The sequence below is a fragment of the Patella vulgata genome, chromosome 7 (genome assembly GCF_932274485.2).
Source record: "Patella vulgata chromosome 7, xgPatVulg1.2, whole genome shotgun sequence".
In the NCBI taxonomy this organism is placed as follows: domain Eukaryota; kingdom Metazoa; phylum Mollusca; class Gastropoda; family Patellidae; genus Patella; species Patella vulgata.
The window spans coordinates 24073029-24087867 of NC_065885.2; the positions used below are offsets into that span (position 1 = coordinate 24073029).

General features: G+C 35.5%; 1 protein-coding gene across 1 annotated transcript; it reads left to right on the forward strand.

Annotated features, from left to right (window-relative positions):
- The first annotated feature begins 8550 nt into the window (after positions 1-8550).
- LOC126827222 (NADH dehydrogenase [ubiquinone] 1 alpha subcomplex assembly factor 3) lies at positions 8551-14460 on the forward strand. Its single transcript, XM_050556462.2, has 5 exons — positions 8551-8685; positions 9213-9399; positions 10195-10261; positions 11022-11122; positions 11988-14460. The coding sequence occupies exons 1-5, from the start codon at positions 8627-8629 to the stop codon at positions 12258-12260; spliced, it is 687 nt and encodes a 228-aa protein (XP_050412419.1). The 5' UTR covers positions 8551-8626; the 3' UTR covers positions 12261-14460.
- The last annotated feature ends 379 nt before the right edge of the window (positions 14461-14839 follow it).

A 14839-nucleotide genomic window follows, 5' to 3' on the forward strand; every position in this document is an offset into this window, starting at 1 on the left:
TAGTAGGGGGGGGGGGGCGGGGAGAATTTTGCCTGGACAGCGACCTTTCAACCTACTCGCCAACGAATTCCTACATAAACGTGCACACGGGTGGCGCTCGGTTTTTCGTCACATCCGAACAACCTGGCAACACTTTACTTTTCAGTCCCACAAGCGCAACCGCTCACTGGTGTGAACACGCCTTGGAAAATCTCCGGGATTCGGACACTGGATATTCTACCGCTTAACCAACACGGCCACCGATCTTATCTTGAAGTACATGTATATCCCAAGACGTGTTGTAATAAGCGTTAAATGCATTTCCTAATCGTTGATTATTATACTCTTCTTACTGGATAATATGTCATTTACTAACATTTTTGTTGTATCATAATCAATTAAAAAAAAATCTCATTGTACCGTACCCTTCCAGTATAGAGAAAAATTCATTGATTTGAAAATATTAGCTATGCCGGACTAAAATTTTATGTCATGCAAATGGTACCATTTTACACTCTTCGCACATTCTTTTATGGAATTTTAAACAATTTTCGAAACTTTCACTCTTTATCATCCTTCAAATTTAGAATGTTTGTCTTCATCCACCAATACAGTGTTTTAGATAGAGTAGGTCATATCTGATGAAACCAAAGTCGGTTTTGTGCCTATATTATACAATTGCGTATAATCAGCACAGAACTGGTAATCGAGGTGATGTTTCTGATTATGTTTCCAATGGTGATTCTTGTGGGACACCAAGTCAAAAACTGGCTAGACTAAATTCGCTGTTAAAGTTTATGACAACTGACCATATTCTAATATTAACATAAGATCCTTATCATTCTAAAGTACTTTCATATATTCCAAATTTAGGACGAGAAATACGCTGAGTCATTTTAGCAAACCAAACGGAGATTTCTAATTAATATTTAAAAATCCCAAAATACGCATTAGAACCGACGATTTCATTGGCTAGTATATTATACCGACAGCATCAAGGGATCGAGTCAAAACTATAGTTGTCCGTATAGTAGCCACATACACTCGGCTCAAGTTTAAAACGCATTGGAATGAAATGTGAACTGTGTTATCAACACGCTGCGAAGATTTTGTACGAAATGTTGGTTTATATCCGGTGCATTGATATAAATGCGTTTATAACGATCTGGGACGTGAAATCTGGATAGACTATTTAATGCGTTGACGATCAGTATAGGTTCCATAATGAAATATTGTTTTTTGTTCAGTTTATAATGTGGCTGTCCAAATGAATTTGGATATTATTATCAACTTTTAACATATTTAAAGGGACCGTCCCAGTTTCCGTGCCATATTTCATAGGATACCGGAATCGAAATGAAAACAATCAGACAACAAGGCCTATTTACCGTCTCTTAAATGGGTTAGGTAACTCATTTATGGAATCGCAATCTCTAATTATATAAGTGACTTGATAATAACGATGTTCTCTTACCACTATATATTATCGATGGTTATCCAGGCAGTTTCGCGGTAGGGAATTTTGGGACGTTTGGCCACCCCCACATGAAATCTGAAGGTTTGTATTTCCTTGAAAAAGTATCACAGCGTTTTGGCTAGTTTGCAAGAGTCTTCCAACCAAATTATTCAGTTTTATTCCCTGAAATATTTCCGGAACTTCCCATTTAAAGTGGCAACTCTGTAATATGTCAATATAATAGTGTTCGCAATATATAGAGAATCTCCTACGAGTCTTTTTTTTTTTTACTTTATCGAAAAAAAAATGAGTACATGCAAAAATAAATAAATATAATTTTTTGCTATAGATTTCACTTTTACTGAACTTGATTACATTACGGCGTAGTGATAAATCATTTTTTGACAGCAGTTCAACCATTGCAAAGTCCTTTATATTGACCCAGTGTTTCTATCAAGGTCAATTGAATAAAAATAGTTCATTTTTAATAATAAAAAAAAAGAGTTACCTTTAATAAAAAAGGAATTGTTCTTTGAAAATAAAAAAAGTAGTGTCTTTTCAAGTCAACTGACCAATCAAATTCACGTAAAGCGATATCTCCTAGTGATATCTCCTCAGGAGATATCGCAGTAGATTATGAAATTTATCACACACGCGATATCTACTGTAGAATGTATTGTTGGGTGATAAATTTATTTATGTATACAACAATAATAAACAGCAATGAATAAATCTAATCATGTGTGAAAATATACCTTATCACATAAAATGGAAAGAGATAAAAAGACGGTGCATTCTAGAATTAGAGAACTATCTTAAAGAGGCAGGCAGTGGTTGAATAACAATAACACCAAAAATATCAAACCCTCTCCTTTAAACCACACCAAAATAACAAATAACAAACTAAATGTAGTGACGCGAGAGCTTGCCAACATGCAAAAACCGGGGGCTGGCGCGAAATGTGGAAGTTTCTGAAAACATTTTGCTAAAATTAATGAGATGGTGAAATGGACAGATTTTATATTTCAAGAAAAAGAGCCACTTGAACATAATAAAATACTTTGATCTGGATTTCATGTGTTACTTTGTTTTGAGGGCTGACAATCTCCCCTCTTGATTCCAAATATTATATAGCCGACTGTCTTTGCGCCAAATAGCTCGACAGCAACAACTGGGTGTCATCTTCAGCGGTTTATTCGACTATATTTATACGAGTCAACTCCTGTTCATACAATCGTATATCTATTCATTTTTAGATCACAACTATCCGAGTGACCTTACAAGTGTTTTCTTTTAAATTTCAAATGGGTCCAGTTCGTTCTGTATTCTGACATTTTTGGATTATTGGAATTTCGTGAACAATTTGCATGTATAAAAATACACATAACAGCCACATTGAGAGCCAGAAATCAAATCCGCGGATAAGCACTGATCTATATAATAACATAATATCATAGATCAGGGCGGATAAGGTACAAAACGGTTTTCAGCTTCATTTTGTAGATCTACTGAATTATGCAAATAAAGGGTTTAGCAAAACAAACAGTTCTTAGTGATTAAGCAATTTTGTCTATATAAATGACAAGCTTGGAGATTAAAAGAACACTTGGTGCGACGAGATAACTATGTCGCTATGAATAAATGAATTCGACCTCCTTACCTATTGATTTTATAACCTCCCTTGAAACAGTCGCGGACACCAATCGAAGCGAGGAATTCTTTGAAAAAATGCCAATGTCACGCTTCGGACGCTGGGTTATCCGGATTTAATCTAGCGTAAAGTCCATCTGTTAATACTTTTATAAAAACACGAAAATTAAAAACCGGTGTATTTTTATGCCCAGCCACTTAATGGCCGGGGCATATAGTGTTACCATTGTTTTCCGGCATTCCCTTCAGTTTTATCGCAGTGCAATTTGGACCCATGTCAATATAAAATTCAAATTACATGACAAATTAAAGTGAACTAAAATTTGTTTCAAAGAGATAGGTCAAGGTTCGAGGAAGACGTCTGATTTCATTTTTCTCAATTTTATTGACTATGTCCATGGTAAGAATAACTTTCAAGAACATATCCCTTTTTTCTCTGACTATCTTGTCTTAAGGGATAATAATAAAGAGGCACTTTACAATTCTTGAGTAGACATTTAATATAAATATAAGAGTTTCTTAACTATCCAGTTAAATCACTTAGCCTAATGAGAATTTCCTTTACGGAGGTCTGCTTAGTGTAGGGCAAAGTTCGGGGCCGGGAGTGGGGGGCGGTGTGTATGATGTTTCCTGATCATTGAAAATAATTTTCGAGGGTCAAACAGATGACCCAATTATGCTTGAAAGAATATGTGTTCAAGTTAGCAAATTGTACCTGCTTAGTTGAGGGCAAAGTTCGGGGTCGGGGCTGTTGGCGGTTGTACTCTAAATTCGCTTTTAAAAACTTATATAAGACGATGACTTGACAGGAAGTTCACTTTGAAAAACTTATATAAGACTCGTGTGCAAACATTAGTGATGACTTTGCATATTTACATCAGATTCTGTCTGCTTGCAATCTAATCTGAACATGCCTGGTCAATGTAACTAAATAATCAAATCGGGTCAAATCGAAGATTATGTTTGTAATAACCGGCGATGACCCCCAAATACTCTTTTAAGATTTACAAAATCAAAGACATGTGCTCTGTCCATTTACCGTCATTAAACTAAGATATAAATGTAGGCTACTATGTGTTTTTTTTTTGTCAACAATCAAGACCATTTTGTAAGGTTTCTGTATTCAATAGTGGTGGCTGTAACCAGTGCTTTGAAGTATGGCGTGATTTTTGTATGTCATGATGTTTAGAATGTGAAATCATGAAAAGGGTCTGACATGTTATCCTATACTGATTTATGTTTATAAACGTGATGCTAAGAACATCTAAACGGATATATGCCAACATGTTAATGTCTGATTGACACAATTGCTGATAAATTTTCATTAAAGGAGCTAAATCGCTAATATTTGGGACCTAGAAATTGACACAAATGGGTTACAACGCAAATAATAATGTAATATGAATGTATCTAAACTGATTTACATTCAGTGGTTACTGGTTTTACTGTAATTTCTAATCAGTTATGTTCGGCGAAATACACCAGAAGTCTAAATCGAATGGCAATCTATAGCGTCTGGTTATTCCAGTCTACACAGAAAGTATTTATGGCGCATGCTCTCCAGAGAAGAATACGACGTCACCGTTGGCATGACTTGTGGAATATGTCTAACCTCGTTCTTCGTGTCCTTTGTTACAAATGGCGCTGAAACGCATTATGGTACACGATTCGTGTACCAATGGTAAAATGTTTATTTTGTCATAAATATTGGATATCAGAAGCCCATCTTTTCCCTGTAAGATCAAAAAATTCAATGTTGATTTAAATTGACAAATAATTTGTGTTTTCCATGTCGAAGACTTTGGATGATATTGGGTTAGAGACTTAGCTACTTTAAATTTTGAACAATCTCACCAAAAGCAGTTTCGAGGTAATTGTACTGACATAACTTAACAGAAATTCCAGACATATTTTAGAGTACAAGACTGCTCAAATCTAAGTGAAAGAACCCCTTAACTCCGTCCTGTATAAATATCTGAAGCTCTAGTGATTCTCCATATTCCGAGATATAAGTATCTTGATAACATTGACTACTGTCTACAGGCTAGCCGGATCGTAGCGTACAACAATGAAATTCCTTAAATGAGCAACGTCGCCCAGGACTGGATTACCCTTTAAGCAAAATAAGCACGTGCTTATAGGGCATCAGGAGAAAGGGGCGCCACATAACTTCTGCTATGTTAGATAACAAAATTAAGAAGTTTTGATTCGTTTTTACTGTTTTGTCTTTTCTTACTGTTAATACATCTGCTTTGTCTCAATTATTAATGACGTGTATCGAACCTTCCTTTGAAAAATAAACATCACTTTTATGGTTTATTATTGTTTATATTTTGAATTATGTATTGGGAGAACCAAAATCGTTTAGGTACTTAGGGCCTCTGTCGGTCTTAATTCGGCCCTGGTCGTATCGTTAAGCAAATCTAGTAATCATTCTCGAACGATTTGCCTTTTGTAAATTTGAGACACGTTGAACAGGCTATATCGTCATACATAAACCACTTACGTGTACTTACGATCAGTGGGGTATTGTGTATTGCCAGTGCCCTGCGAGGGCAACCATTGTGCTTCTAACCCATGGAGGTTAGCTCCCCACCCCACCACCCTCAAGCTTATGTGTTGTATGTTAAGACAATACTGATGTAATCAAAGCAATTAAGATTTCTGCATTGTTCCAGATAGCTTTTAACCATTTCTACACTAGAAAATTGAGAGGCAATGAAAACACACCACTGGTTTGACTGGAAGAGCTGGCGTGACATAATGCAACTGGAATGTGATTTGTAACATGATTAATGGGTGTACTGGACATTTACCATAGCAAGCTTGTTTTACAATCAAACGTATTCATAAGGCGTAAAAGTCAGTAACGGCATCGAGTCAGAATTGGTCTAACGGAAAGCCACTTGACAGTCTAACAGTCTTCATCGACGATGAACAGTGTGGATCCCTCGCAGTAGCAGCAGTACGGGAGGCCGGTGGTTTGCCGAGTAATGCGCCGGTCTTGTCATGGCTTCTCAACATTAATATTCTATAATCCTTTGAACGGCTTTCCCACTTTTGTTGCAATGCTGCTTTCAGCGGAACTCGTACTCCTTAATTAACGCAATGGAGCGCTGTCGGTGTTCAGATGTAAAAATTGACAGAATAGTTGTATCTTCCACAGAACCTTATTCTGGGGTACTGCTAGAATTGATCTGTTATGTGTTTACGTGATCGTGATAGCGATCTCATGTTTCATTTAGAGTTGCAAGATATTACACTTTCATTGCCTCTCAGTATATTACAGAAGCACGAAGAATATGAATGACTAACGCGTCAGTCAAAAAATATACCACACAAAAAGTTGGAAGGTTTATTTGTTCCGTCATGCTGAAACACTTTGTAGAATGTTCGAACATGAAGAGATTTTCTTGTTATTCAGTGTAATAGTACAGTTCTTTTTTGTCACTTTTTTGTAAAAGTTTCACATTTACTGAAATTTTACTACTTGTGACTGTAATTAATAGTAAATAATAGTTTGACCATGTTGTCCACCACGTCTTACTGAAACACATTGCATTTTCTGTAGCGAAATACGAACTTAACACCTGAGTTTTAAGAAATTAAATGGACGTCTTTTAGAGAGATCTAAATGTGTTTCCATTTTATTATCTATAACCTTAATTGCGCTCGAAGAATGGATAATAAAAATTTTACTCTCATGATTTCAGTCAATTTAGAGTGTTTTCTTCTGCGTGGTGAACACTTTTACTTTTACAAATGTCTGAAGTTCTGGTAATTTTTCAAAGAAATACAGACATTGACGGTCAGTGTCCAAGTTTATTGAAAATAATGTAAACGGTGGTTTGATGAAAATACATTTTACAATAAGCCATGGATTAATCATTTGCTTGATAAAGACGAGGGTATCATCGTCGAAACGTTGCATGTTAATAAACCAGTAATGGTTATTCCATAAATAGTTTTATAGTGTGAAGCCATGGGTTGTAAACACGCTATTATCAGATGCCATAATTTTATAGTCTCGACTGAGCCCCCATCTGTTTCATGAACTAAATTAACTGTGTTAATCTTAACGATTAAAGATATCCGCCGAAACTATCGATAATACTCATAACGATTGATTAAAGCACATTAGGAATTGTCCCATTTTCGGTCTGTATTGATTTTATGTTTTATGAAGAAAAGATACCATACATTATTGGAATGAAATTTTAACAATTCAAATAAAGCTATCTTTTGCAATGACATATTTATTGACAGTTGTAATGGTGGGCCTTCTCGATCTTTGTAACATTTGGATAGGTGACACAGATTTCGACGTAAAGGTCGGGGATCATTTTTGGGAACGTGTGTTATTGCTCTTTTGATCATAATGCAGACGAGTTGTTCCAGAACCAGAATTCCCCAATTCACACAAAACTGCACGAAAAGACAAATTGGCTGATATATCAAAATATTTTCAAATAAAAGCCTGGAAAGTGGTCATTTCTGACTACATAGTCGTTTGTGCTATATTTGAAGGATGGTTGTAATAACGGATATTAAGCCCTGTGGCCGAAATCCCGACAATATAAATTAATACTTCATAACAAAATATTCGTAACCAATAGGGGGACACTTTGATATCGATTTGATATAGATCTGTATCGTAATGACGGTTCTATTTGTCTTCTAATGATGGAAGAAACTACGGTATTTGACTATCTATTTACGGGCATCTGGAACCAGGGTAATTTATGTAGATAGTTTCTGTCTCCATCACCTGCAGGCGTTCACAATAATGTTATAGGCCTCATCGATTAAAGAGCGACCACCTCTCGCATAATCCAATTTTCTAATCCCCACTTCATCTTTGGGGCCACGGTTGCCCATTGAGAGGCCATGGCTCACTAATCCGGAGGTCCATTGATGAGTGGAAACAGCTTATATTTCCGATACAGAGAACTGAGCCAAATAAATTTATTTTAGTGCTTTATATAATTTATACGATTTTTATATAATAAGGATATGCTGACTGTACCTTCAGATGTTTTATAATATTGACAACTCAGTACGAAAATTACATATTACTTGTGTCGACCAGAAAGCTAGTATATAAAACACAATTAAAGTTCACTGAATGCATCTTAAGCTCATGCAAAATCATAGTCTAAGTCAGTCTATTGTTTAAAATCTACCTGTTTTCGCTGATGGCGTTTGTAAATCATACTATGGTCTGATACATCCATGCAATTAATGAGTTCGATCCCGAGTTTGTGCGTGACAAAGAGTAAGATCGTCAACATCCCTTTTTGGGAATTCAGGTTAAGTAAAATGTAGTGCTCTCAATCCAAAACATTTCCGTTTAAAAGTAGTTACCTCCCTTTAGCTGTGTCTAAGGCGGAAATATTCATGTGGCAATGATATATGTGATGGTCAAGACTACTGTAGAAAATGTAAGGGGGGTAATTCACGATTTATTATTTTTCGAGAGTCACAAAATGTTTTCAAAATGATTTTCTCTTGAAGGACATTCGAAAAAAATCTGTTTTAAGCATGAATATTTTAAGAAATATATCCCAAACATTGCTGAAGAATGTTCGGCCTCAAATACGGTGTGTATAGTTTTACAATGGGAGAAAATAAAGCTGACAAATGTTATATAATGCAATAGTTATTAAATGGGACCATTATTATATATATCTCGGACCTTGCAGTTTTTATCTTACAATTTACATGTAAAGAATCGAAGTGATGTTACTGAGTCCATGCATACCGGTAGTCAGTCCACGAAATTAGTTTATCATTTTTGCTGTGGCAGTGCTCTTAGTTCTAGGAACCAAGATACTCAGTCATACCGATGTGGACTCCACACTCCATGACATGATTATGATGCCATGAAAATTTGTCATTCACAATCACATTGTTGTATATTATAATATTGAATAATATCTAAAGTAAAAAGCTTACCCCATCGTCTCACAACAGGTACTGGTGGTACTTTCCTCTTATTTTTAACCCATGTTGGCAGAATAAAAGGATATTATTAAGACATTAGCCAGACCTGAGTCTCACATGTGAAGGACAATAGCAGTGTTAGGTTCACAGCTGACATGTATTGTGTATCTTTTTATTATTCCAGAGTTAGTGTTCGTAATCATAATTTTGATGGAGATGTCTTTCAGCGTTCGGAAGTAAATATGTTAAGTAAAGAAGATTCTGATGTTATATACATAGAGACAATCAGTTCTCGTGGCTTCAAACTTAATAGTGGCTTTAGAATTATTGGTCCTTGCATCATATTTCCCCGAACTGTTTTACACTGGAATGTAAGATATTTATTTTATCAAGATGTTCAAAATGAATACCATATGAAAAAATGAAACACAAAAATAAAGACGTATCAGTTTATTGATTGATTGTCCCAAAAGTTGAAAAAATAACAGCATCAGGCATTGTTACTGTTGTGAAGATGAATTAGTAAACCAGTTGGCCAGACCCCCCTCCCAACAGTTTATTATATTCAAAGTTTGAATCAATTAAAGATACATTAATATGGGAGATAAGATAAAGAGATGACAGTTCTCGCTATAATAGTTAAAAACTAGATAGTGTAAAGGTAATTTGCTGAAAATTTCAGTCAAATTGATCCACTATGAGCCGAGAAAGAAGCGTGTGAAATTTTTGCATAGTCTCGGTCATCATTACTAAAATCATTAATATAAACAGCATAGTCTCGATTATCCGCTTTTATTGATTTAGTTATCAATAGCCGTTAGCGGCATATAGGAATCTAATCCAGCCAACATCGAAGGCTAGCCTTGACATCAAGAGTTTATTATGGTCTGGATAAGTTAATTAATGTCTAATTGATAATTTAGATAACATTTCAGGCCTAAAGAAAGACTTGTAATAAGCAGATTTTGCTCTTGCATAATGCATGTTTAAAAAGAAAAAGATGTAATAAGAGTTATTTTTCCTTCTTATGGCATAGACTTAAAAGTTTATTTTACATACGTCCATTGAAGTATGAATGATCTGTGTGTATATATATATATATATATATATATATATATATATATATATATATATATATATATATATATATTTTTTTATTTTTCCAGATCAACACTGCTCAGGAAATAAACGAAAACTCTTTATCTCTATTTCCACTTTTAGAACCCAAATTAGGTAAGTGCAAATACCAATACTTCTGCCTGACAATGACAGCTGTCTAGTTGTTCGGATGGAATGAAAAACCTAGGTCCTGTGTACACATTGGCGTGCATGTAAAAGATCTTTTGACAGTTGGAATTCGATATAAGAATAGGCCGTAGTGCTGCTGTCCGAGCAAAATTTCCCTCATAGCACATTGTATGGCGTATGCCCGTCTTCATTAGCCAAGTCTAGTTCGGAGCAGAACAGTAAGACGTTTAACCCCATTTCATTTCATTTCATTTCACTTCCAATACTTCTATGAATGTACTTTTTTTATCTTGGGTTTTTCACTTCAATCATCTTAAAGTTCATCTCCAATAGTATTCACTAAATCTCCAAAAAGAAAGTTTGTTTGAATGTACAAATCAGATGCCAAAATGTAAAGAAATGGAATATTTATCTTTTCTGTAATGTAACACCAAAAATTTTATAGGGGTTAGGCATTGAGGGACCTGATAAACTGGACTATTTGATACCATTAGTAAACTATGCCAAAAGATAATTAAAAAGCAGCAGGCATGCAAAATTCTGTTACCGTACCTTATAGTAGGAGGTTCTAAGTTAAACTTAAGAAGTCTCTTTTTTTTTAGTTTATCTTTGAGATAAGTTCACATGATTGGCAGTTACACATTTCAAATTTCCATGCTCATTATGTCAGGAGTGACCAGTGCCAGTGATCTCATATCTTCATTCACATTGAATTTGATTTGATTCACATTTTGTTTTTTAACAGATATATTACTGATAGGTATTGGAGATCGTGGAGAACAATATGACCCAGATATAATACGATTTTTAAGAAGTAAAAAACTTAATGTAGAAATCTTACCAACGGTAAGTTTACCATTTATGCACATAGATTTCAATATTTTGAGAATATTCGGCATGATTGAAATGACTAACAGTTATTGTTGTATATTTATTATTGAAACAACAGAGTAGGTGATTCAGCCTGGGTACTAAAGTGACTCAGGCTGGATATATCTTAAAACAAAAGTTTTTAGTTGTTTTTACTTTGTGGTTATGAATATATTATGTTATGCACAATGCATTGCAAATGACTTTATCAAATAAGGCTGCTGCAATATAAAACGATTTGTAAAAATTTATATCGAAAATAGCTGCATAGAGTTGTGTAAATTAAATGTCTTGCCTAATGACACTAATGTGGATCTCAGCATCCACTTTATAGTTAAGCCCTAATGTGATATTAAAGGGATATTGCCAGATATTCTTCTTTATTTAATGATTCAAATTGCCATGGAGACATGGTGAGCTTTCAGTGTCTCAATAATAGTAATTTATATTTTTTTCATCCTTATCCCTATCAAAGTTCTTTCTACTGAGTGATTTGTCAATCTAAGGTCCTGTGTCTGGATAATTAAGGACTTTATCAACTCTTAATGGGTTATATTTAAGCTTAGTCTTGATGGTACAGTCCTCATTATCCTAGCAATATTTACTTTCATACACAGTTGGCATAATTAGCGTAAAGTTTAATTTAATTTATTCTTTTGTCGATAGCTTGTAAAAGGTAAAATCTCAAAACCAAATTTACAAGGTAAGAAGGTACATATATCATCAGTTTTATTGTGCTGTAGAGACTGAAATCAATAGTGAGGTATCCCATGATAACCAAATTCGCCAATGCTTTTTAAGATTGTTTCTAATTGTCTGTGTATGATTTTGTGTATTTCAGGAACAAGCTTGTGCAACGTTTAATTTTATCAACTCGGAAAGACGATATGTTGCAGCAGCTCTTTTACCTCCAAAATATGATAAAGGAGAAGACCCTTTTTTCTTTAATGAAGTGAAAGATGAACTTGACAAATTATATTTATATGATAGAGACAGTGAAGGACACCGGATAGCTGAGGATACAGATCATGAATCTGTAAGTGAACCCTCCCATATGCAGAGGAAAGGAACATTTCTACCTATAGACAAAACCCAAGATAAAAAGAAAAAATGAAAATCAGTATACTGAATAGATTTTACTTTTAGAAGCAAAATGTGTGAAAAGATGAAGATTTCTTTGGAGTTCAAAGTCATGTTAAATGGAGAATACCCAATCTTCTCAATTCCAGGAAAGTTTGTCATGAAACTTTATCATTTGGGTGTTTGTAATCATTTATAGAATTTAGCTGTCTTGTTTAATCTAATTTAATTATAATATAAAGTACCGGTACTATAGTCTCACGTCACCAGCTAGTGTATTTTACAGCTTAAATGTTTACAGGAAATTATCGGGACTATTGCACTTTCGCACCTCTACCAGTTCCTGTGGTCGTAGAGCCTTGAAATTAGCAAGGGATGTTCAGGGGGACTATCCCTGATAATAGAGCAAGAAATATGGCCATGGCGCACATAAACGCAAAGGCACCGATATCGATGGGAAGTTTAGAGTCAGGTCAAAGTCCTGGTCACGGTTGATTAGCGTTGATGACCGGATGTCACCACGAATTTCATATTGACCATGCCCATTGTCTTCCTTTTGAACACGGGCCCTCTGTGTTTGACCATTTTCTGACCAAGCAATGTGTGACAGGACAAAGGTAAACGTCGATGATGGGATCACGGTGGCTAAGTGGGTAAGGCGCTGGCTCTCTAGCCTGGAGGTCGGGTGTTCGATCCCTGCATTGGCCGAGAAAGTTCATCCAGATTTTCCGGCGTGATTCCCCCTTGTCAGTGATGCAGGACGGAGGGCCTGACAAGGACAGCTGTCTAGTCATTCGGATGAGACGAAAAACCGAGGTCCCATGTACACATTGGCGTGCACGTAAAAGATCCCTTGACAGTTGGAATTCGATATAAGAGTAGGCCGTAGTGCCGCTGTCCGGGCAAAATTTCCCTCATAGCACACTGTATGGTGTATGCCCGTCTTCATTAGCCCAGTTCAGAGTAAAAGAGTAGGACGTTAAACCCCATTTCATTTCATTTGTAAACGTCGATGGTCCAAGCCAAGATAATGGCCTTTTAAAATGGATATGGGGTGAAGGTCAAATGTCCCAAAACTGCCTTTGAGTTCAGTTTTCTGTAACATGACCTTGGCCCATGACTTTGACCCAGTTATCTTTTCTGAAGGGTGTTGTCTCTGCTTTCACGGCGAACATTGACCTTGATAAAACAGCAAGAAATAGGGACGTAGCACATATAAGAGCAAAGGTCTCGATCTTGGTGGGAAATTTGACGTCAAGGTCACAGCGATATTCACATGTAAAGGCCAGTTCATCTAGTCATCGCCAAATAGTTGTTTATAAAAAATGTTGGCTTAGCGCAAAAGTTAAAATATACAAAAATTATTATTATTATTATGAATTGCAGTGTTAGGCAGGAAGCGCAGTGTTTCGGAATTCGTCTTAGTGTCTTGTTATTCGAGTCTAAATAGTCAACAAAGAAAATGGCGTCGAACGGATAAGCTCGTATCTCGTCTGAAGATAAAAAGTCGGTAAAATAAAAAGTTATTGATCGATTCGGCTGAAATTTGGTTTGAGATCATGGATGCAAATTTCAAGTCTCTATGACCACGGAAACTTGTAGAGGTGCGAAAGTGCATTTATCTATGTTAAAACTTGTTAGGTAGCAATTAACGTTATTGGAAATTGTGTTTAGTGTGAGTTGTATTAGGGGACAGCAAAGATGCTCTTCTTTAGTCCACTTCATATAGAATATCAGTGAATAAATGAAAATCATCCCCTAGATTTGCTTGAATTTATATGTTCAAATTAGTGATGTCCATTTCAACATGGTTTCTCCTTGTCAGTGGTGCAGGATGAGGGCCTGACCAGTGCAGCTGTCTAGTTGTTTGGATGATACAAAAAAAACCAAACAAACGAGGTCCCGTATATACATTGACATGCACATAAAAGAATCCTTGCCAGTTGGAATTTAATATAAGAGTAGGCCATAGTGCCACTGCCCGAGCAAAATTTCACTCACAGCAAACTGTAGGATGTTAAACCCCATTTCATTTCCATTTCAACGATTCCCATTAATTACTCCAGTTATCACAACAATCTATTAAAAAGAGTTGTTTGATCTGCTAGATATTTATATGGATTGTTCAGATTATTGAACCAAAATCTTCTCTATTATCTTGTTAATAACGTAACAGTCAAATTCATTGATTGTTGCGATGAACAAGTCCATCAAAATATATTATTAAATCTAGATTTATTGTCTGTGTTGTAGAATCTTGTTAATCTTTCTGATATTTTATAGGTAAAGGTTTTGCTGTTTTTTTAGCATAAAACCCACAATGTACGAATTAGCTGTTGTGGGCATATTTCATTGCCTTGCAACCTATCTTTGTTTAAAAGGGAAGCCTCGGTATTTCTCAGTCTGTTTCACAGCAGTAATGTGAAAGCCTTTTAACACTGGGCAAAATAACTGATCTTTAAGTTTATGTGCAGTATAGGACTGCATGTGATATCATATCATGATTGTTGCAGCCAAGGGAATATTTACTGCTGATCAATTTGGGTACTTGTCTCAAATAACAACCATCTCTGCTTCATATTTTGTGTGATGAAAACAAACTATTATTTGGTA